General features: G+C 48.3%; 1 protein-coding gene across 7 annotated transcripts in view; it reads right to left on the minus strand.

The window, feature by feature from the left end:
• LOC132388707 (ribonuclease inhibitor-like) overlaps window positions 1-24,238 on the minus strand; it is a 39,721-nt gene that overhangs the window by 9,747 nt on the left and 5,736 nt on the right. For 4 of the 7 annotated variants that reach the window (XM_059961078.1, XM_059961080.1, XM_059961081.1 and 1 more), the window contains 9 exons: window positions 20,090-20,323; window positions 19,805-19,827; window positions 19,605-19,708; window positions 18,707-18,818; window positions 11,359-11,445; window positions 11,015-11,188; window positions 4,392-4,562; window positions 2,704-2,874; window positions 1,001-1,171 (listed from right to left, as the gene is read on the minus strand). In XM_059961078.1, coding sequence (XP_059817061.1) covers window positions 1,001-1,171; window positions 2,704-2,874; window positions 4,392-4,562; window positions 11,015-11,188; window positions 11,359-11,445; window positions 18,707-18,818; window positions 19,605-19,708; window positions 19,805-19,827; window positions 20,090-20,323 — 1,247 coding nt within the window. Of the gene's footprint in view, window positions 1-1,000; window positions 1,172-2,703; window positions 2,875-4,391; window positions 4,563-11,014; window positions 11,189-11,358; window positions 11,446-18,706; window positions 18,819-19,604; window positions 19,709-19,804; window positions 19,828-20,089; window positions 20,324-22,511; window positions 22,650-24,238 lie in introns of those variants that run through there. The other 3 variants (XM_059961085.1, XM_059961082.1, XM_059961083.1) reach the window with 3 other exon arrangements.

Below are 24,238 nucleotides of genomic sequence, written 5' to 3' on the forward strand. Positions count from 1 at the left end.
AATGAACAACTACAAGATCAAGGAACTGACTGTGGACTTGCGGAAGGGAAATCAGACAAACTGGCACCAGTCCTCAGTGAGGGGTGAGCGGTGGAAAGGGTGAGTAACAGCAAGTTCCTGGGTGACAACATCTCAGAGAATCTCTCCTGGACCCAGAACAAAGAGGGAACCATGAACGGCTCACACCAGCTTCTCTACATTCCCAGAAGATTAATGAGATTGATTCGTCATCACAGACTGTGACAGACCTCCACAGAGGTACATAGAGAAGCATTCCGACTGGTTGCATCACGGTCTGATTAGAAACTTCAATGTCGAGGAACACAGGACACTACAGACAGTTCCACATCACGTACAACTCTCCCCACCATCGAGGACATTTGCAATCGGCAATGCCTCAGGAAGGTGGCATCTGTCATCAGGAACCCACACCATCTGTCCATGTACTCTTGTCCATGCTGTCATCAGACAGGAGGTACAGGAGCCCGAGAACCCACATCCCAAAGTTCAACAACAGACTATCCACACTACATCGGTTATTGAACTGACCTGAAAGATGCTAATTATAACTACTTCATTTATTTAGAGATACCACATGAAATAGACCTAATCACAGGACATTTGGAAAGACCAGTTCACCTAATACCTTGTATGTCTCTGTACTTGGGAGGAAACTGAAATACAAGGAGGAAACTCAATTACTCACGGAAAAACACACAAACCTTCTCACAGACTTTTCTCCCCGTCTCAGAATAGATTCTGTCAAATTGTTTGTTTACTGTGTAATTAATGTCTGACATGCCTCTAATGATCTGTACTGTTGTTGCACAAAGCTAGTTTTCACAACATTTACACCCTGTTTAGATTTGCCCCTGACAATAAACTTTAGCACTGAAGTTGTGAGTGGACCCCATGGAGACCGAGGTGAGGACCTGTTACTCAGTCTGTGGAGATCGATGGAGTGATGATCTGTCCCAATGTCTCACAGTTTGGTACTTACCACAGTTTCTGTATTTTACACCCTGGGTTCCTCAGAGCCTCAGACACCAGTTTCACTCCTGAATCTCCCAGTTCATTATTAGCCAGGTCCAGCTCCGTCAGTGAGCGGTTTGTACTGAGAGCGGAGGTGAGATCCACAACACCAGCAGCTGTGAGACCGACAAAATCTAGACTGTGGATCAGAGAGAGATGAGAAGTTTAATCCCAGGGTTTATTAATCCCACTTTCACCAGTACCCACAGTAATGTTCAGTGTTTATTAACCCCACAATTACTGATAACACCAATCTCCAGCATCAGACACCAGTGAGTATAAACATCACTGCACCTTCCGAACTGGAAACACTCAAATCTCCCCAGAACAAATGGCAGAACCCCGGGGACACTGTATATTTGTGTTCACCCTCTACATCCCAGCCCCACTCCACAGTACACCACCACTCTGGACCTTGTGCTCGATACTGAATCACAGGGAGGCAGTGTAACCTTCCACACTCCCAGCTTACCCTCCCCTTGTCCCGTCTCCACAGAAAACCCCGGCAAATCTCCGTGTTCCTCACATTAGTCCCAGACCAACATTGTCCAGGTCTGTGTTCCCAAACATATCTCTCTGTCGGACTGCTGGTGTCCAACTGGTCAGTAATTTTGTGTTGTGCCCGTATCCCCAATAGAACCAGAATAAAGGCAATTTAACTCTCCTTCCACAATGAACAACTACAAGATCAAGGAACTGACTGTGGACTTGCGGAAGGGAAATCAGACAAACTGGCACCAGTCCTCAGTGAGGGGTGAGCGGTGGAAAGGGTGAGTAACAGCAAGTTCCTGGGTGACAACATCTCAGAGAATCTCTCCTGGACCCAGAACAAAGAGGGAACCATGAACGGCTCACACCAGCTTCTCTACATTCCCAGAAGATTAATGAGATTGATTCGTCATCACAGACTGTGACAGACCTCCACAGAGGTACATAGAGAAGCATTCCGACTGGTTGCATCACGGTCTGATTAGAAACTTCAATGTCGAGGAACACAGGACACTACAGACAGTTCCACATCACGTACAACTCTCCCCACCATCGAGGACATTTGCAATCGGCAATGCCTCAGGAAGGTGGCATCTGTCATCAGGAACCCACACCATCTGTCCATGTACTCTTGTCCATGCTGTCATCAGACAGGAGGTACAGGAGCCCGAGAACCCACATCCCAAAGTTCAACAACAGACTATCCACACTACATCGGTTATTGAACTGACCTGAAAGATGCTAATTATAACTACTTCATTTATTTAGAGATACCACATGAAATAGACCTAATCACAGGACATTTGGAAAGACCAGTTCACCTAATACCTTGTATGTCTCTGTACTTGGGAGGAAACTGAAATACAAGCAGGAAACTCAATTACTCACGGAAAAACACACAAACCTTCTCACAGACTTTTCTCCCCGTCTCAGAATAGATTCTGTCAAATTGTTTGTTTACTGTGTAATTAATGTCTGACATGCCTCTAATGATCTGTACTGTTGTTGCACAAAGCTAGTTTTCACAACATTTACACCCTGTTTAGATTTGCCCCTGACAATAAACTTTAGCACTGAAGTTGTGAGTGGACCCCATGGAGACCGAGGTGAGGACCTGTTACTCAGTCTGTGGAGATCGATGGAGTGATGATCTGTCCCAATGTCTCACAGTCTGGTACTTACCCCAGTTTCTGTAATTTACACTCTGGGTTCCTCAGAGCCTCAAACACCAGTTTCACTCCTGAATCTCCCAGTTCATTATCACGTAGGTCCAACTCAGTCAGTGAGCAGTTTGTACTGAGAGCAGAGGTGAGATCCACAACACCAGCAGCTGTGAGACCTACAGACTCCAGACTGTGGATCAGAGAGAGATGAGGTTTAATCCCAGGGTTTATTAATCCCACTTTCAGCAATACCCACAGTAATGTTCAGTGTTTATTAACCCCACAATTACTGATAACACCAATCTCCAGCATCAGACACCAGTGAGTATAAACATCACTGCACCTTCCGAACTGGAAACACTCAAATCTCCCCAGAACAAATGGCAAAACCCCGGGGACATTATATATTTGTGTTCACCCTCTACATCCCAGCCCCACTCCACAGTACACCACCACTCTGGACCTTGTGCTCTATCCTGAATCACAGGGAGGCAGTGTAACCTTCCACACTCCCAGCTTTCCCTCCCCTTGTCCCGTCTCCACAGAAAACCCCGGCAAATCTCCGTGTTCCTCACATTAGTCCCAGACCAACATTGTCCAGGTCTGTGTTCCCAAACATATCTCTCTGTCAGACTGCTGGTGTCCAACTGGTCAGTAATTTTGTGTTGTGCCCGTATCCCCAAGAGAACCAGAATAAAGGCAATTTAACTCTCCTTCCACAATGAACAACTACAAGATCAAGGAACTGACTGTGGACTTGCGGAAGGGGAAATCAGACAAACTGGCACCAGTCCTCAGTGAGGGGTGAGCGGTGGAAAGGGTGAGTAACAGCAAGTTCCTGGGTGACAACGTCTCAGAGAATCTCTCCTGGACCCAGAACATTGAGGCAAATATGAACGGCTCACACCAGCTTCTCTACGTTCCCAGAAGATTAATGAGATTGATTCGTCATCACAGACTGTGACAGACCTCCACAGAGGTACATAGAGAAGCATTCCGACTGGTTGCATCACGGTCTGATTAGAAACTTCAATGTGGAGGAACACAAGACACTACAGACAGTTCCACATCACGTACAACTCTCCCCACCATCGAGTACATTTGCAATCGGCAATGCCTCAGGAAGGTGACATCTGTCATCAGGAACCCACACCATCTGTCCATGCTGTCATCAGACAGGAGGTACAGGAGCCCGAGAAAGCACATCCCAAAGTTCAACAACAGACTATCCACACTACATCGGTTATTGAACTGACCTGAAAGATGCTAATTATATCTACTTCATTTATTTAGAGATACCACATGAAATAGACCTAATCACAGGACATTTGGAAAGACCAGTTCACCTAATATCTTGTATGTCTCTGTACTTGGGAGGAAACTGAAATACAAGCAGGAAACTCAATTACTCACGGAAAAACACACAAACCTTCTCACAGACTTTTCTCCCCGTCTCAGAATAGATTCTGTCAAATTGTTTGTTTACTGTGTAATTAATGTCTGACATGCCTCTAATGATCTGTGCTGTTGTTGCACAAAGCTAGTTTTCACAACATTTACACCCTGTTTAGATTTGCCCCTGACGATAAACTTTAGCACTGAAGTTGTGAGTGAACCTGATGGAGCCCGAGGTGAGGACCTGTTACTCAGTCTGTGGAGATCGATGGAGTGATGATCTGTCCCAATGTCTCACAGTCTGGTACTTACCACAGCTTCTGTATTTTACACCCTGGGTTCCTCAGAGCCTCAAACACCAGTTTCACTCCCGAATCTCCCAGTTCATTATCAGCCAGGTCCAGCTCCGCCAGTGAACGGTTTGTACTGAGAGCGGAGGTGAGATCCACAACACCAGCAGCTGTGAGACCGACAGAACCTAGACTGTGGATCAGAGAGAGATGAGAAATTTAATCCCAGGGTTTATTAATCCCACTTTCAGCAATACCCACAGTAATGTTCAGTGTTTATTAACCCAGAATTACTGATAACACCAATCTCCAGCATCAGACACCAGTGAGAATAAACATCACTGCACCTTCCGAACTGGAAACACTCAAATCTCCCCAGAACAAATGGCAGAACCCAGGGGACATTGTATATTTGTGTTCACCCTCTACATCCCAGCCCCACTCCACAGTACACCACCACTCTGGACCTTGTGCTCTATACTGAATCACAGGGGCAGTGTAACCTTCCACACTCCCAGCTTACCCTCCCCTTGTCCCGTCTCCACAGGAAAACCCAGCACATCCCTGTGTTCCTCATGTTAGTCCCAGAGGACATCCTCTGGACATGTTATCACATGACAGCACAACTCCCTCTCCGTCTGTCCAAATATTCTGTGGCCACAGAGTCAACCTCGGAGGGGACTCCACTTGATAAAGTATGTAAAAGGTTAAAACGTTAAACAATAGCAGCCTGCTTTTCTGAAAGAAATCGCTGATGATCAACAGAAGTGCTAATTTTGTTATTCAATGCTGAGCAATATTTCTTTTTGATGGTAGGGTTTCAGGATGCTGATCTCCTTGTGCAGTCATGCATAGAGATAGGGCAGCTCCGGTCTGTTTTGTGTATCAGGTCATTATGCCTATTTTGTAATTTGTCTCTCAGTACTGTCAAGCAATACTGTGACTCCAGCTTGGTGGGTGTGGGTGTGTGTGGGTGTGTGGGTGTGGGTGTGGGTGTGGGTGTGGGGGTGTGGGTGTGGGTGTGGGTGTGTGTGTGTGTGTGTGTGTGTGTGTGTGTGTGTGTGTGTGTGTGTGTGTGTGTGTGAGAGTCTGTGTGTGAGTCTGTGTGTGTGTGTGTGTGTGTGTGTGTGGAGGGGTTATTTGAACGACTATATTCATTCTGTAAAGGGAATTGTGAGTTAGTTGGTGGATTAGGCAGGAACAGTCACAGTTTGTGACTAACTGAGTAAGCCCCGGGTGCTTTAAATAAAGAGTTTGTACTCATACGGTCTCTGAGCGACTTTATCCAGATACGACTTCCACATTTGGCGCTGCGAGCAGGATACCAACATAGGGACTGTGACACGGAGGCAGGCTGAGTAAGTGACAGACCAAAAATCCTATCTGCCGGGACTGATCGGACCTGCAAAGACGAATTGTCTTTGTCGCACCCTGCGATACAGGTGTGAGTCTCTGCCCCTCGCTCGGACCTCAGCACAGAACCTTGAGGGGACCCAGATCCAATCTGCTGAGAGACTCATATAAGGTAGGACAATTATTTGAAAAGTGGACATCTGATACCATGTCTGGTAAAGAAAAAAGAAAGGATAATTGGATACAATTGGATTGGTGGCACGGGTCGGGTAAAATTTGAAGTTGTCTAAGAATTAAAGTCGGGTAAACGAACCAGGAAAATTGAACAGTAGATACTGTGCGCAGGTATCGGGTAACAAAGTCAGGTAAGAATCAACAGAACTGAGCAGCAGACATCGTGCCTGGTAAAAAGACAAAAACATGGGACAAGATCTGTTGTGTGATTTAAAAAAAGGTACAGGAACTTCACTTGGCAAAAAGAATGAATTGTTTCATGATAAAGAGAGGGATTTATGTGTTTTAAGTGTTTATTACATAAGAAATTGGGGGACGAAGTGCGGCCATGGGAAGGGACTTGTGACGTGACAAGCCGTAAAAATGGTCCAGAAAAAGTCCAGACGTAATAAATGCAAAACCTTGATCAAGGATTAAAACCTGGGGGACAAATGGGGAATGAAATACAGGATCACTGAGTGTGTGTCTTCAGACTCCTGTACCTCCTCCCTGATGGCGGAGGGGAAGAGGCTGTTCCTGAATCTCTGAGTGTGTGCCTTCAGGCTTCTGTACCCCCTCCCTGATGGCGGAGGGGAAGAGGCTGTTCCTGAATCGCTGAGAGTGTGCCTTCAGGCTCCTGTACCTCCTCCCTGATGGCGGAGGGGAAGAGGCTGTTCCTGAATCGCTGAGTGTGTGTCTTCAGGCTCCTGTACCTCCTACCTGATGGCGGAGGGGAAGAAGCTGTTCCTGAATCGCTGAGTGTGTGTCTTCAGGCTCCTGTACCTCCTACCTGATGGCGGAGGGGAAGAGGCTGTTCCTGAATCGCTGAGTGTGTGCCTTCAGGCTTCTGTACCTCCTACCTGATGGCGGAGGGGAAGAAGCTGTTCCTGAATCGCTGAGTGTGTGTCTTCAGGCTCCTGTACCTCCTACCTGATGGCGGAGGGGAAGAGGCTGTTCCTGAATCGCTGAGTGTGTGCCTTCAGGCTCCTGTACCTCCTCCCTGATGGCGGAGGGGAAGAAGCTGTTCCTGAATCGCTGAGTGTGTGTCTTCAGGCTTCTGTACCTCCTACCTGCTGGTAACAGTGAGAAAAGGGTATGCCCTGGGTGCTGGAGGTCCTTAATAATGGATGCTGCCTTTCTGAGACACCGCTCCCTGACCATTGCTTAACTAATCTGTTGGAGTTCTTCGAGGATGTAACCAGGAAGTTAGACGGGGGAGATCCAGAGGATGTAGTGTACCTCGATTTTCAGAAGGCATTTGATAAGGTCCCACGTAGAAGATTGGTGGGTAAAATCAAAGCTCAGGGCATCGGGGGGAAGGCATTGACATGGATATAAAACTGGTTGGCAGACAGAAAGCAAAGGGTAGCGGTGAATGGGTGTTTCTCGGAATGGCAGGTGGTGACTAGTGGGGTGCCACAGGGCTCGGTATTGGGACCACAGCTGTTTACGATTTACGTCAACGATTTAGATGAAGGCATTGAGAATAACATCAGCAAATTTGCTGATGATACTAAGCTGGGTGGCAGTGTGACATGTGATGAGGATGTTAGGAGAATTCAGGGTGACTTGGATAGGCTGGGTGAGTGGGCAGATACTTGGCAGATGGCGTTTAATGTGAATAAGTGTGAGGTTATCCGCTTTGGGAGTAAGAACAGGAAGGCAGATTATTATCTGAATGGTGTAGAGTTGGGTAAGGGAGTAGTACAAAGAGATCTCGGAGTCCTTGTTCATCAGTCACTGAAGGTGAATGAGCAAGTGCAGCAGGCAGTGAAGAAGGCTAATGGAATGCTGGCCTTTATTACAAAGGGAATTGAGTACAAGAGCAAGGAAATCCTCTTGCATTTGTACAGGGCCCTGGTGAGACCACACCTGGAGTATTGTGTACAGTTTTTGTCTCCAGGGTTAAGGAAGGACATCCTGGCTGTAGAGGAAGTGCAGCGTAGATTCACGAGGTTAATTCCTGGGATGTCTGGACTGCCTTACGCAGAGAGGTTAGAGAGACTGGGCTTGTCCACACTGGAATTAAGGAGATTGAGAGAGGATCTGATTGAAACATATAAGATTATTAAGGACTTGGACAAGATAGAGGCAGGAAATATGTTCCAGATGCTGGGAGAGTCCAGTACCAGAGGGCATGGTTTGAGAATAAGGGGTAGGTCATTTAGGACAATTTCTTCTCCCAGAGAGTTGTGGGGGTCTGGAATGCACTGCCTCGGAAGGTAGTGGAGGCCAATTCTCTGGATGCTTTCAAGAAGGAGCTAGATAGGTATCTTATGAATAGGGGAATCAAGGGATATGGGGACAAGGCAGGAACCGGGTATTGATAGGAATTGACCAGCCTTGATCTCAAAATGGCGGTGCAGGCTCAAAGGGCCGAATGGTCTACTTCTGCACCTATTGTCTATTGTCATATCCTGGGTACTTTGTAGGCTAGTGCCCAAGATGGAGCTGACTAGATCTACAACCTTCTGCAGCTTCTTTCGGTCCTGTGCAGTAGCCCCTCCATACCAGACATTGATGCAACTATAGAAGTTTTGGAGTGTAGTTGTTGACGTGCCAAATCTCTTTAAGCTCCTGACAGCAGCTAAAATACTGCTGCGAGAAGTAATTCCCCAGTATACTGAGTTCAGATAATGGTCCCCATTATGTAGCAAAAGTAAATGAGGAAACTTGCAAAGCCTTATCCATCCAACAACAAGTCCACCGCCAGGCTGCAGGTACAGTGAAGAGGGTAAATGGCAAAACTTACAGAGCAAACTGAGCGTAATTGGTTAAAGGTATTGCCCTTAGCATTATTCCGTTTGAGGGTCACCTCCCGAAAAAACACGGGATTATCGGCAGCTGAAATAATCTTTGGAAAGCCCCTAAGGACTCCATGGGATTCCATGCAGCCTCTCTCTCTTGATATAAACGGGCTGCCTAACTAAGATTCTCCAAGCCTTACATTCACAGGTGCATCAGGCATACAAGGACGAAGACGATACAACAAGGTGACTACCCCAACATCGAACCCGAGGACTACGTACCATATAACCTTGACAGCACGGAAACAGGCAATCTCTACCCTTCTAGTCCGTGCCGAATGCTTTTTCTTACCTAGTCCCACTGACCTGCACTCAGCCCATAACCGGTACTAATTAAGAACTGGTACCATTCCAAGTACAGCTCACCACACGCACGGCTGTCAAGTTGGAAGGACAACCGCAGTGGATACATCGTACAGACTGTAAAAAAATTACAGACTAAGGACCCTATTACGGACTTCACCATGTACTGGGCTGTTGTCTTTTGCGGGCTTCCAGTCAACTGAAGTCATACATAAGGGCAGCAGCAATGGTCACCAAAGACGTAGCAGCTCCCCACAGGTTAGAACCATCTTTTCCCCAAGGCCCACTCAGGGAATAGTTCCCCAAGTGCCGTGGCCCAAACATCCCCGACTGTCTGATTTTGCCCATAATACTTTCCTGGCCCTTTGCCACAAATATGCCAAACACTAAGAAGTAGGGGAATGCTGGATATGTGCACAAGTACCCTCGCATGGGTACAGTGGTACTATGGTACGGTCGTCAGTGATCCCCCTCAATTCTAGCAAGGAACTCTCTGCTTGGGGGCTTCTCTAATAACACCCGGGGTAATGAAGTCCAGAATTGCAGGGGGATCCCCAGCGATTGTTTTGAAGAGTGGTACCTCAGGTCCCTGTTGAATATGACCTCCTCCCCTGAAGCCTCTTGGCCACACTTACGTGTGTCCCGCACCCGGGTGGCAAATACATCTTGTCACTGCAGACACCAGGGAAACTTTTCCAGGGGAACTGCACTTGCATCATCTATAATTATAATGTTAATGGTGGGCTTCTCCCTCAGTGCTGTACTCGGTCGCTTTCTCTGTGAAGGAGTTCTGCTGTAATTACTGCTTTGTTGATCATCTAATGATCTAAAGGAAGTTATGATAAAGTATGTAAAAGGTTTCACACTTCGTTAAACAATAGCATCCTGTTTTTCTGAAAGAAATCGCTGATGATCAACAGAAGTGCTAATTTTGTTATTCAATGCTGAACAATATTTCTTTTTGATGGTAGGGTTTCAGGATGCTGATCTCCTTGTGCAGTCATGCATAGAGATAGGGCAGCTCCAGTCTGTTTTGTGTATCAGGTCATTATGCCTATTTTGTAATTTGTCTCTCAGTACTGTCAGGCAATACTGTGACTCCAGCTTGGGGGGGTGGGGTGCGTGTATATCTGAACGACTATATCCATTCTGTAAGGGGAATTGTGAGCTAGTTACTGGACCGGGCAGGAACAGTCACAGACTGACTGACTAAGTCCCGGGTGCTTTGAATAAAGAGTTTCTACTTATACGGTCTCTGAGTGACTTTATCCGGATTCAACTTCCACACACTCACCACCTACGTTAACTGTACATCCCAACCCAGTCACCCCACCGACACAATGCTGCCTTGGGGAAACACCCACACTCCAAACCGGTTTCACCTCAGCAAGAATATTCTCCAACCCCACACTGAGAGCTGAGGTTTGGATCGATTTACAGTTCAGTGAGAATATTAAACCAGCTCCAGGTCAAAGTTGGAGAACTAAAGTTACCGAAACACTGAGTCAAGTTTAAATCAATCAGTGAGAAATGTTCAACACACAATCTGACCCTGAACATTTTGTGGTCTGACGCCTTTCTCTGTGGGACTGATGGTGTCCAATGGTCAGTAATTTCCTGTTGTGTCCGTGACCCCACAGGGAACTGGGTAAAGGAAGCTCAACTATCCTTTCACACACACATCCCCTGCAGTGTGAGCTGATTCCACCTCAGACCCACTCCCCAGATACACACTGTGACCTGAGGTGGACAGGCTACATTGAAAACACTCCGACCCTTGCAGGGCAGATGGTGCCCGAGGTGAGGGCTTGTTATTTGGGTTGTGCAGCAGCGTAGACAATTGATGTAAATCTCCACAGGTAACCATCAACGGTTTGAACAGTGACGCAGGGGTTCATCAGGATAGAACTGGGACATAATTGGAACTTTACCCACACAAACATCAACAGACTACCAGTCTGATACTTACCCCAGTTTCTGTATTTTACACTCCGGGTTCCTCAGAGCCTCAGACAACAGTTTCATTCCCCCATCTCCCAATTCACTGTAACTCAGGTCCAGCTCCACCTCTCTCAGTGAGTGGTTTGTACTGAGATCGGAGATGAAGTGCTCAAACTCAGATGTGAAATGATCAGCTGTCAACCTGATGGACGGAGAGGAAACAGAAGAGAGAAACAAACAGATTCAGTGTCAGTCTCCACAGGTCACCATCAACGGTTTGAACAGTGACGCAGGGGTTCATCAGAACAGAACTGGGGCATTATTGGAACTTTACCCACACAAACATCAACAGACTCACAGTCTGGTACTTACCCCAGTTTCTGTATTTTACACTCCGGGTTCCTCAGAGCCTCAGACAACAGTTTCATTCCCCAATCTCCACGTTTATTGTACTCCTCACTAAACACAGAGCAAGAAACACTGTTACCAAAGTGGCCCTGAAGTAATTTCTCTCTCTGTAACGTTTTCTCTCTCACACTCCCATCTGGGTGTTTATATCTACTCTCAGGGGATCAATCCCACCAGCCCGATACCCCCTCTCCCCACTTCCCTGTACCCGTCACTTATTCTCTCTCACACTCCCATCTGGGTGTTTATATCTACTCTCAGGGGATCAATCCCACCAGCCCGATACCCCCTCTCCCCACTTCCCTGCACCCCCGTCACATTCTCTCTCACACTTCCATCTGGGTGTTTATATCTACTCTCAGGGGATCAATCCCACCAGCCTAATACCCCCTCTCCCCATTTCCCTGTACCCGTCACTTATTCTGTCGCACACTCCCATCTGGGTGTTTATATCTACTCTCAGGGGATCAATCCCACCAGCCTAATACCCCCTCTCCCCTCTTCCCTGTACCCGTCACTTATTCTGTCGCACATTCCCATTCTTTTTACCACTAACCTACACCAGTGGGAACTGACAGCCACCAGTTACCCCCTCGACCTGCAGGTGTCTGGAGTGAGGGAGAAAACTGGATCACCTGGGAAAACCCACAGTCACAGGGGGAGCGTGCAAACTCCACACAGACAACAGAGGCTGGGGTTGAATTCTGGTCATGGGAGCTGAGAGGCAGCTGCACTAACTTTTTTTAAAATCAAGATATACTTTATTTAAAAATAAAATTGTGTAAAATAAACCTTCAATGACTCATTCTTTTACAAATGTTTCCATTACAGACTTTACATTCCCACACTTTTGCCACCCACGTGGCACTCTGTTATTCCATATTTACATACACTTGTTCAGGGGTAAACACCCTGCCCCCCTACCCCTCAACTCCCACGGGAGAAGAACCGTAGACTCTGGTCTTTCCCCACTGGGCCCTTGCAGTGGCTCCGCCAAGTTTGAGAGCGTCCCTCAGCACGTACTCCTGCAGCCGAGAATGTGCCAGCCGGCTCCACTCAGCCACGGACATTCCCATGCGCTGGTAGACCATCAAGTTTCGGGCTAACCAAAGAGCGTCCTTCACCGAGCTGATGGTCTGCCAGCAGCACCGGATGTTGGTCTCCGTGTGCGTCCCCGGGAATAGCCTGTAAATCAGGGACACCTCGGTTACGCAGCTGCTGGGGATGAACCTCGACACTGCCCCTTCCATCCTCCTCCACACCTTCTCCACGAACCCACAGTGTGCTAAGAGGTGGGTCACCAACTCCTCCTCACTGCAGTCCTCCCGTGGGCAGAGGGGTATGGAGACGACCTTCCGGGCGTACAGGAGCCATCGGACTGGGAGGGTCCCTCTCACCGCCAGCCAGGCGAGGTCTTGATGCCTGTTGGTGAGGTCTGGCGATGAGGCATTTTGCAAGATGAACTGGACAGTCTGATCAGGGAACCACCCCACTGTGTCCATCACGTCTTTCTCCCGCAGTGCCCACAGGACCTTACGTGCTGACCACTGCCTGATGGCCCTGTGGTCAAAGGCGTGGACCTGAAAGAACTTCTCTACGAAGGACAGGTATGGCGGCAATGACCAGCTGACGGGTGTTGCACGGGAAGGGCCCAGACCCATCCTTCGTAGCCAGGGCGACAGGTAGAACCTGGGCACGTAGTGGTACTTGGTGCCCACGTACCTGGGATCCACACACAACCTGATTCAGCCACACACGAAGCTGGCCATCAGGGTGAGGGTGACATTGGGGACATTTTTGACCCCGTTGTCCAGGGACTTGTGCATGGTGGGCCGTCTGACCCGCTCCATCTTGGATCTCCGGACGAATCTGAAGATGGCTCGGGTGATTTCCGAGCTGAAGGAGCGGGGGACTAGCCGCACCTGCAACAAGTACAGCAGCCCTGAGAGCACCTCACACCTGATGACCAGGTTCTTGCCCACTATCGATAGGGAGCGCCTTCCCCACAGTCCCAGTTTCTTTTTGGCCTTGCCAGTTCCTGTTGCACACCTCGGCCCCTCCAAACCAGATCCCCAACACCTTCACGTGATCAGACCTGATGGTGAAGGGGACGCTGGATTGGCCGGGCCAGTTGCCGAAGAGCATGGCTTCGCTCTCTGTGCGGTTGACCCTGGCCCCCGATGCCAGCTCGAACCATTCACAGATGCTGATCAGTCTGCGAACTGACCGCGGATCAGAGCAGAAGACGGTGACGTCGTCCATGGACGGGGAGGTTTTGACTTGGGTCCCTCCACTGCCTGGCAGCGTCACCCCTCATCCCTCCTGATGGTTTCGGCAAAGGGTTGTTCATGTGCTGCAGACAAGACAGGGGAGAGAGGGCAGCCCTGCCCGACTCCAGACCTGATGGGGAAGCTGTCTGTTTCCCACCCATTGACCTGGACTGCACCACAGATGTCTGTGTAGAGCAGTTGGATCCAATTCCGGATTCCCTCCCCGAATCCCACTTTGGAGAGTCCATCCGCCATGTACGTGTGCAATATGCTGTCGAAAGCTTTCTCCTGGTCCAAGCTGACCAGGCAGGCGTCTACCCCTGTCCTGCACGTAGGCGATGGTGTCTCTGAGCTGCATGAGGCTGTCTGAGATCTTCCTGCCCGGTACAGCACAGGTTTGGTCCGGGTGGATCACCTGCTCCAGTGCAGACTTGACCCTGTTGGCGATAGTCTTGGACAGGATCTTGTAGTCCACATTCAGGAGTGAGATGGGCCTCCAATTTCTAATGTCTTCCCTCTCCCCCTTCTGCTTGTAGATGAGGGTGATGATGCCCTTCCGCATGGATTCTGACATGCTGCCTGCCAGGAGCGTAGCGTTGTACACTTCCAGCAGGTCGGGGCCCATCCGGTTCCACAGAGCCGAATACAACTCGACCGGTAAGCCGTCGCTTCCTGGAGTCTTACCCGACTCAAAGGAACGGACGGAGCCCGTCAGCTCGTCCAGGGTCAGCGGCTGCTCCCGACTCTCCCGTCGCCTCCGGGAGTCCTACCCGACTCAAAGGAACGGACGGAGCCAGTCAGCTCGTCCAGGGTCAGTGACTGCTCCAGACTCTCCCGTCGCCTCCGGGAGTCCTACCCGACTCAAAGGAACGGACGGAGCCAGTCAGCCCGTCCAGGGTCAGTGACTGCTCCAGACTCTCCCGTCGCCTCCGGGAGTCTTACCCGACTCAAAGGAACGGACGGAGCCCGTCAGCTCGTCCAGGGTCAGCGGCTGCTCCAGACTCTCCCGTCGCTTCCGGGAGTCCTACCCGACTCAAAGGAACGGACGGAGCCCGTCAGCTCGTCCAGGGTCAGCGGCTGCTCCAGACTCTCCCGTCGCTTCCGGGAGTCCTACCCGACTCAAAGGAACGGACGGAGCCAGTCAGCTCGTCCAGGGACAGTGACTGCTCCAGACTCTCCCGTCGCTTCCGGGAGTCTTACCCGACTCAAAGGAATGGACGGAGCCAGTCAGCTCGTCCAGGGTCAGTGACTGCTCCAGACTCTCCCGTCGCTTCCGGGAGTCCTACTCGACTCAAAGGAACGGACGGGGCCAGTCAGCTCGTCCAGGGTCAGCGGCTGCTCCGGACTCTCCCGTCGCTTCCGGGAGTCCTACCCGACTCAAAGGAACGGACGGGGCCAGTCAGCTCGTCCAGGGTCAGTGACTGCTCCAGACTCTCCCGTCGCCTCCGGGAGTCCTACCCGACTCAAAGGAACGGACGGAGCCAGTCAGCTCGTCCAGGGTCAGCGGCTGCTCCGGACTCTCCCGTCGCTTCCGGGAGTCCTACCCGACTCAAAGGAACGGGTGGAGCCCGTCAGCTCGTCCAGGGTCAGTGACTGCTCCAGACTCTCCCGTCGCCTCCGGGAGTCCTACCCGACTCAAAGGAACGGGTGGAGCCCGTCAGCTCGTCCAGGGTCAGTGGCTGCTCCAGACTCTCCCGTCGCTTCCGGGAGTCCTACCCGACTCAAAGGAACGGGTGGAGCCTGTCAGCTCGTCCAGGGTCAGTGGCTGCTCCGGACTCTCCCGTCGCTTCCGGGAGTCCTACCCGACTCAAAGGAACGGGTGGAGCCCGTCAGCTCGTCCAGGGTCAGTGGCTGCTCCAGACTCTCCCGTCGCTTCCGGGAGTCCTACCCGACTCAAAGGAACGGACGGAGCCCGTCAGCTCGTCCAGGGTCAGTGACTGCTCCAGACTCTCCCGTCGCCTCCGGGAGTCCTACCCGACTCAAAGGAACGGACGGGGCCAGTCAGCTCGTCCAGGGTCAGTGACTGCTCCGGACTCTCCCGTCGCTTCCGGGAGTCCTACCCGACTCAAAGGAACGGACGGAGCCAGTCAGCTCGTCCAGGGTCAGTGGCTGCTCCAGACTCTCCCGTCGCTTCCGGGAGTCCTACCCGACTCAAAGGAACGGACGGAGCCAGTCAGCTCGTCCAGGGTCAGTGACTGCTCCAGACTCTCCCGTCGCTTCCGGGAGTCTTACCCGACTCAAAGGAACGGACGGGGCCAGTCAGCTCGTCCAGGGTCAGTGGCTGCTCCGGACTCTCCCGTCGCCTCCGGGAGTCCTACCCGACTCAAAGGAACGGACGGAGCCAGTCAGCTCGTCCAGGGTCAGTGACTGCTCCCGACTCTCCCGTCGCTTCCGGGAGTCTTACCCGACTCAAAGGAACGGACGGAGCTAGTCAGCCCGTCCAGGGTCAACGGCTGCTCCAGACTCTCCCGCTTGCCGTCGTCTAAGATCTGCGTGATAGACGACAGGAAGCTGCAGGAGGCTGTGGAGTCTGCGGACTTTTCTCTGTACAGACCGGCATAGAAGAACCTGCAGATCCTCAGTATGTCTGTCTGCGAGGACGCAACTGAGCCGTCCTCTTCCTTTAGGTTGTGGATCACAGAGCTCCCCCGTGCACCTTTTGGAAGAAGAATCGTGAACACGTCTCATCCTGCTCCACGGTTTGGACCCTCGATCGGAAGATGATCTTGGAGGACTCAGCGGCAAAGTGCTGGGCTTGCCGGCCCTTCACCTCCCGCAGTTCCTCCCTGACATCCACCCCGCTCGACAGCAGAAAGAGGAGTTGCTGCAACTCTGTCTGGACTGAGCCGTCCGGTCGTGTCCAGGTGGCTTGCGGCTGAGCTCCACCCGTGGGGGTGCCAAAGGCGTCGTGCAGCTTGGCTGTCTTCACCGTATCCGTCAGGAACCTGGATGTATTGCCGGATCGTCCAGCCGCATCAGTGGTGCAGTTGAAGTCTCCGGCCGGAACGACCGGTCGGGCCGTCACCAGCAGCGGTGGGAGCGGTGAGGAGATTAACCCGCAATGGGTTGAATCCTGCGACCTGTTCTGTCCAGTGTCTTCTCTCTCCATCTCCCCCCGAACAAAGCCCCAGTCCCAACATTGGTATCCCTCACCTGGGAGGAAAACCTCCCCTAATTGGACAGCAGACATTCCTCATCATCCGTTAAATTCAACAATAACCCAGACGGGTAGAAAGCAGAACAGATTGCTCACGGACACTTCTATCTTTGCTGGTAAGACACCCAGTTATGGGGTATTGCACACCTCACGCCACTCGCCCCACACGGTAATCGGCCGGAGCGGAGTGCCCCGGTATTTGACGTCTGCTACCAGGAGGCGCCCGGCAACCACCTCTTTGACTTGGGTGATTGAGAAGTTGCCTCCCTGTAGCAGAATCCCCAAGCCGGAAGTGTGACAGTCATTACCCCCGACCACACCGACAAACCCCGGGTCCACCAACGAGACCAACTCCGGCTGCCGCATCGCCCGGTACTCTTCAAACTGCGCACATTAATAGATGCCAATGAAATGTCCGCCGTGGTTTAAAGTTCTTCATTGCAACAGCACACCGTCCTCACCTCCACAGTCCTGTGTCATCATGCCCACCGCCTTTGTGAAGTCCTTCACCTTCTGTGGGCTCAGGAACTGCAGGTCATCCTGCCCTGGGTGTGGCAGTTCTGGTTCTCTGCCTGGGGGCTTGGTGTCTCCCAGGCCTGCTGCCCCTTCAGGCTGTGGGGCGCCAGACGTGGCTCCGCTCCCGGGTTCCCGGAGCTGGGGGTCTCTGGTGGTCTCCGCCTCCTGTACTCCCTCCTGGGGGGTGGCCAGCAGACTCTCCCCACTCTCTCTCTCTCCTCTCCGCTGGCTTTGCCTGCCACTTCCTCTGCCGGGGCTGCTGCTGGCCTCCCCCAACTCCTTCCTCCTCCGAAGTGGACAGGTTACCGGAGGCTGCGTGGTCCCCTGCCCTTCTCTTTCCGTTCTCCTTCCGCTCCGCCCTCTGTCGTTTGGCCGGAGCGTTCTGGGCCCTCTTCCGTTTGCCCACAACCCTCCAGCCTTCCTCCCCCTCGGCTCTCCCCTCCTCCATGAACTGCTCCTCTTTACCCTGTGGCGGGGCCTGGAGGGTCTGCGAGGGGGTGGGGGCACTCGGGGTGGCCGCGCCTTCTTCCCTTCTGGCGTCTTCTGTCGTTGCGGGTGCCGCCTCTGCAGGGGTGGTGGGTATCGCCGAACCTGCCGGGGCCCTTTCAGTGCCAGCACCTCCCTGGGTCGCCTGTGCATAGGTGCCAGAACGTTTCGGACAGGCCCCGTACAGATGGTCCAGAAACCCAAGATGTCCTTCACGTACCAAGCGAGGAATGTAAGACGTCAACCACCGGCACGTACGGGTTGAACATCTGTACGGTGGCAGTCCATTCCTGCTGACTGGCAGCAAAGAGGGGCTGTGCTTGTAACAGGAACAGCTGCGCCTCTCTCCCCTTCTCCTGGAACAGCTGGAGCATCTTCTGCCACCCTGCGGGTCGTCGAAGTCCTGGACGCAGTAGACGTCATCAACTGTGAATCCACAACAGTCCATCAGGACCTTCTGGATGAATGTCTCCCTCCTGAAGCAGTTGCCCTCGCTTTGGCATTGCATCGTCAGCCGGACAGTGTTCTTGATGCCCGGGCATCAAGAACCTACACACCAGTGGGAACTGACAGCCACCAATTACCCCCTCAACCTGCAGGTTTCTGGAATGAGGCAGAAAACTGGATCACCTGGGGAAATCCACAGTCACAGGGGGAGCGTGCAAACTCCACACAGACAACAGAGGCTGGGATTGAAGTCTGGTCATGGGAGCTGAGAGAAAGCAGCACTAACTCTCGTGACACTTCACCACACTACAGAGAGGGTGCAGGTTCTGTGAATACTCCCACCCTCCATCCCTTATTCCCTACCACCTCCAACTCCCTGTGACATCTTCCTGATGTGAATCTCTTCGATCGCAGAATAGAAAACAAACTGATAAACCTGTGCTCGGTGTCAGAGAAACTCATCTGGGTCCCGGTCCCTCTTGCATGATTCAGATCCTCAGACACCTCAACGCACAGGTTGGCTGAATTTACATCCAGGGTCTCATAGACTGGAGGGAGAAGCAGAGAATCAGAGAGATCCAGAGGATGGTGGGGAGGAGGGAGGTGGGTGTGAGGAGGCGGACAGAGTTGTCCCAAAACAAAGGGAACTGGAAATCTTCGATAGTTCAGGCAACATCTGAGACAGAGAGAGTCTGAGTGTCTGTGAGAGAGAGACACACACACATGATTCACCTCTCTCTTCCCCTCTCCCCACCTCTGTGTCTCTATCTACCTCTGAGAGGGAGAAGGGCGATGGGGGGAGGGAATAGGGTGAGATGGGGGTGAGGGAGGGTGGAGTGGGAGGCTGAGCAGAGGGGCTGACAGTGTGACATTGAGAGAGAAAGGGGGTGATTGCGAGAGTGAGAGATATGGGGGAGAGTTAGAAAGCAACAGAAACAGATAGAGACATGAAAATAGGGAGATATAGAGAGGCAGAGACAGAAAGGGAGATATAGAAAAACAGATAAAGACAGAGAGAATCTGAGAGAGTGAGAAATTGACATATTTCGAGATAGACATAAATTGACAGAGATACATAGCGAGAGAAAGACAGAGACCGATAGAGATAAACAGGGATGAAGTGAGAGTCAGTGATAAAGAAAGACCAAAAATAGAGTGATATTCAGGGTAGAGACAAAGAAAGTGATAGAGATAGAGAGATGGAGTCTCACTCCAGTTGATCGTCATATGCACAAGTACCACTACCTACAGGATCCCTTTAACAATTACCATTTCAGTCCATGTAACTTCACTTTTATAACAAACCAGAACACAGAAATTGATGCAAACTCTACCTTGCTTCATGGCATCAAACATCCCTCTCAATATTGTGTCCCTGAATTCTCCGATGGTTACGGCACCTTCGGTTACAGACAATGTCGGAGCTTCCTCACTAACCCTGTAAAATCAAACAGTGGGTTATAAAGTCACTGGAACTATTACCTGAGATGTTTTTACCAAACGGTGCAGAGTTTCAGTAAAGGGTCTGTCCTACCTCCTGTCCTGACACAACTCCTCCTGTAATAAATAAAACACAGATCTGAATTGACTGGGACTGAACATCCACGTTCTCACTGCGAGGGACGGCGAATGGATTTTAACGCGAGGTTCAGGGGAACATTACATTTAGGCTGCACAAAGAGATCAATAACTCAGCATGCAGGTTCCAGCAGCTCAATCCCGGGGAAGACCAGAGAGACTCTTGATCTATTAGTTTGGTGACAAGAGCAGGTCTGCTCCAGAACAGACTGTGGGCTTTCACTCAACAACAATCCCTCACCTTCAGAAACGTCGCACTGTCTTCCTCATTCATCTGTTTCTGCAACTTGGAGAGTTTCTCCTCTACAGAGGTTAAATTCTCTTCAATCTCCTGAAGATTTTTCTCCATGGTGTTCAGAATCTTCTCCTCCTCTGCCCTGAGATCACTCAGTAGGCGCTGCTCTCTCTCAGCCAGAACCTGGTGTATTTTAGCAAATTCAGATGTGATGTTGGCCTGCAGACTGTGTGACTGTTCCTGTCAAATGAAAGGTGGTGGTTGATGTTACTGTCATTAGACCATAAGACAAAGGAGCAAATTTAGGTCATTTGGCCCATCACGTCTGCTCCACCATTCAATCATGACTGATTTTTTCTTCCCACCTCCTTAGCCCCACTTGTTCCTACGTGATGCGTTCTAAGTACTGGTGAGGTAAATCTTATTAAAGGCATTGGGAGCGGCATGGCTTCTGTGCCTTTACACCAAGTAACTTTACAGTCACGGCTGGCTTCGGGACCTGTTAAGACAGGGCTATGCTCCAGTTTAATGGTGGAAGATGTTACTCTGTTGGCAGATGGTAAAGTTGTTCCTGCAGTGCTGTTGACAACTAAGCCAACTACTGACGACCCACAGATGGATTTTAACATTTATCCCTTCTGCTCAGTAACTCACAGTATGGCTAAAAAGTCTGCCGACGCAGACGGTTCTGTGCAGCATGATTCTGATACCCATGATAGCCAAAATCGAGATTCAGGTAGTGATGGCCTGTCAGAGACTTTTCTGCCCTCATTATTTCAGCAGAATTCAAGTAGTAAACCTGATGAGAAAGATTTATCCCTGTCTAAGAAGAAGTTTATAGCAGAACAGAACTGAGACCCTGCGAGTGAAGCTTAAACAGCTCTCTCAGATGATGAGCTTAAGAAAGTGCCAGCAGGGTATTATCTCAAGGATGGAGTGATAATGAGGAAGTGGAGGCCACCTGCTATACCAGCGAGTGAGGAATGGGCAATTGTTCACCAAGTTGTAGTTCCTCAAGTTTATAGAACTGAAATTTTAACTTTGGCCCACAGTCTGCCCTTAGGTGGCCATTTTGGTGTAAATAAAACTGTAAACAGGATTATGAAAGAATTTTTCTGGCCTAATTTGAGGAAAGATGTTGTGACCTTTTGTCGAACCTGTTGCACTTGTCAAGTTGTGGGTAAACCGAATCAGGTCACCCCGGTGGCCCCACTGTGGTCTGAACCTGCATTCGGTGAACCCTTTTCCAAAGTTATTGTGGATTGTGTTGGTCCATTGCCAAAGACTAAAGCTGGCCATCAGTACTTGCTGACTATCATGTGTACAGCATCCAGAATCCTGGAAGCCATAGCCCTCAGAAATATGAAAGCTAAAATTATGCCAAATGCTCTCATCACATTTTGTTTCATTTTTAGAATTTTCTTATTGGTACATAATCTTCTACAGCTATAAGATGATACAAAACTTCAACAAATTAATATATACACAACCTGAAGAAAATAAAAACTGATCGTAATTCATAAAAATGAAAAAAAAATTATATGTAAGGAAAGGAAAGAAAAAAAAGAACCCCATCTAGCTAAGAAAAAAAACCCACTGACTACAAAAAAAGGGGAAAAACCCCATAAGGAATCAACCCCCAGAGCAATATGTCTTACCATATGTATATATATAAGGAAACCATATAAAGTAATTCAAATTAAAAGATAATATTTGGCAAAAGAGCCCCATCTTCTCTCAAGATCAAATCGGGGATCAAAAGTTCTACTTCTAATTTTTTCCAAACTGGGACATAACATTACTTGATAAAACCATTCAATTAATGTAGGAACAGAAGTATCTTTCCATTTTAATAAAATAGCCCTTCTTGCCAATAATGTAACAAGTGCAATTACATATTGATCTGAAGATGAAATACTCTGAATATGATGCGGAACTATTCCAAATAGAACAGTCAGTCTATTAGGTTGTAAATTAATTTTCAGAGCTTTAAGAATTGTAGAAGATAAAGATTTCCAAAACAGTTTCAATCAAGAACATGACCAGAACATATGTGACAAAGTAGCTACTTCAGTTTTACACCTATCACAGTGGTTATCTATACGAGGGAATATTTTGGATAGTCTCTCCTTTGTTCAATAATAACGGTGAACAATCTTAAACTGAATTAAACAGTGATTGGCACATATAGAAGAACTTACGTTTTTCAAAACTCGCAACCAATCTTTATTAACAAAGGACATATTTAAGTTCTCTCTCCCAATCTTATTTAATCTTTAGTGAGAGGTTCTCTTTTTGTAACAAAAATAAATTATAAATTCTGCTAATAGAACTTCTCACTAAAGGATTCAACTTTAAAATGGCATCCAACAAATCAGATTCTTGCAAATATGGAAACTTAGATAAAATATTGTAAAAAATGTCTAACCTGAAGATATTGCAGAAAATGTGAACGAGCAAGAGAATATTTGTTAATTAGCTCTTCAAGTCATCAATCGACCATCACAAAATCAATCTGTAAAAGACTGGATCCCTTTATTTCTCCATAGGAGAAAAATGGGATCAGTTATTGAAGGTTTAAATAAAAAGTTTTGATATTAAAAACTAGACAACTTAAATTGTTTAAAATTTAAAATATTGTGAAACTGAAACCAAATCCGTAGGGAATGTTTAATAACAGGGTAAAGATTTAAATTTGTAATTTTAGAAAGTTGTAGAGGTAATGGAGCTCCTAATATTGAAGTTAAATAAAATTGTTTAACAGCTTTTAATTCCAAATCAACCCATAGTGGTTTTTGGCTCTTGTCGAGCCAATATAGCCAAAAGTATAATAGTCTAACATTAACAGCCCAATAATACAGTCTTAAATTAGGAAATTCAAGTCCACCATCTTTCTTAGATTTTTGTAAATGATACTTATTAATTCTTGGTCTTTTATTGTTCCAAATAAAGGAAGAAATAAGAGAGTCAGTTTGATCAAAAAAAATTTTAGTTAAAAAGATATGTATATTTTGGAAAATATATAAAAATCTAGGTAAAATCATCATTTTCAAAGCATGGATATGACCTATTAAAGAAAAAGTAAGTGGATTCCATCTAGAAAATAGTTGTTCCATGGAGTCCATTAAAGGAACTACATTAGTTTTATAAAGATCCTTATATTTTTTAGTAATTATAATACCTAAATATTTAAAAGTATTAACAATTCTAAAAGGAATATCGTTATATATAAAAACAGGGGCATTTAATAGGAACAATTCACTTTTATTCAAGTTAAGTTTATATCCTGAAATTTTACCAAAATCTTTTAGTGTTTCCAAAAGATTAGGAATTGATTCCTCAGGATTCGAAATAAACACCAAAAGATCATCTGCGTAAAGAGAAATCTTATGTATGGTTCCATTCATAGAGATACCATGGATATTTTTAGCTTCATGTAGTGTTACTGCCAAAGGCTCCAATACAAGATTAAATAATAAAGGACAATGGACATCGCTGTCTAGTACCACGAGAAAGTGAAAAAAAAGAGGACCTGAAATTAATAGTAATAACCGTGGTGATAGGATTCTTATAAATCATTTGAATCCATCTATTAAAATTATTACCAAAACCAAACTTTTCTAATACTTTAAACAAATATGGCCACTCAACTCTATCAAATGCCTTTTCTGCATCGAGAGAGATAACACATTGAGGTTGCTTGATATTGGTGAATATATAATTTTCATCAATCTCCGAACATTGGAGAAAGAGTAACGGCCTTTAATAAAGCCCGTTTGATCCATAGAGGTGATTTTAAAGTAGTTTCCAAGCACTTAGCCATTATCTTAGAAAAAAATTTTGCAGCCACATTTAATAGTTAACTAGGTCTATATGATAAACATTCAGTAGGATCTTTATCTTTCTTAAGGATTAAGGAAATAGATGCTTCATAAAAGGAAGAAAGTAAACTACCCTTCTCAAAGGATTCATGATATATTTCCAAAAGATATGGAGAAAGTAATCTTTCAAATTTTTTGTAAAATCCTACTGAATAACCATCAAGTCCAGGAGCTTTGTTTCTTCAGTTTAGCTATATACGAAACAATCTGACCACGTAAATAGGCTTTTAATGTATCCCAGATTACTAACTTTGAGACGTTTCCTGGATTATTA

This window comes from Hypanus sabinus, unplaced genomic scaffold (genome assembly GCF_030144855.1).
Source record: "Hypanus sabinus isolate sHypSab1 unplaced genomic scaffold, sHypSab1.hap1 scaffold_385, whole genome shotgun sequence".
Lineage (NCBI taxonomy): Eukaryota > Metazoa > Chordata > Chondrichthyes > Myliobatiformes > Dasyatidae > Hypanus > Hypanus sabinus.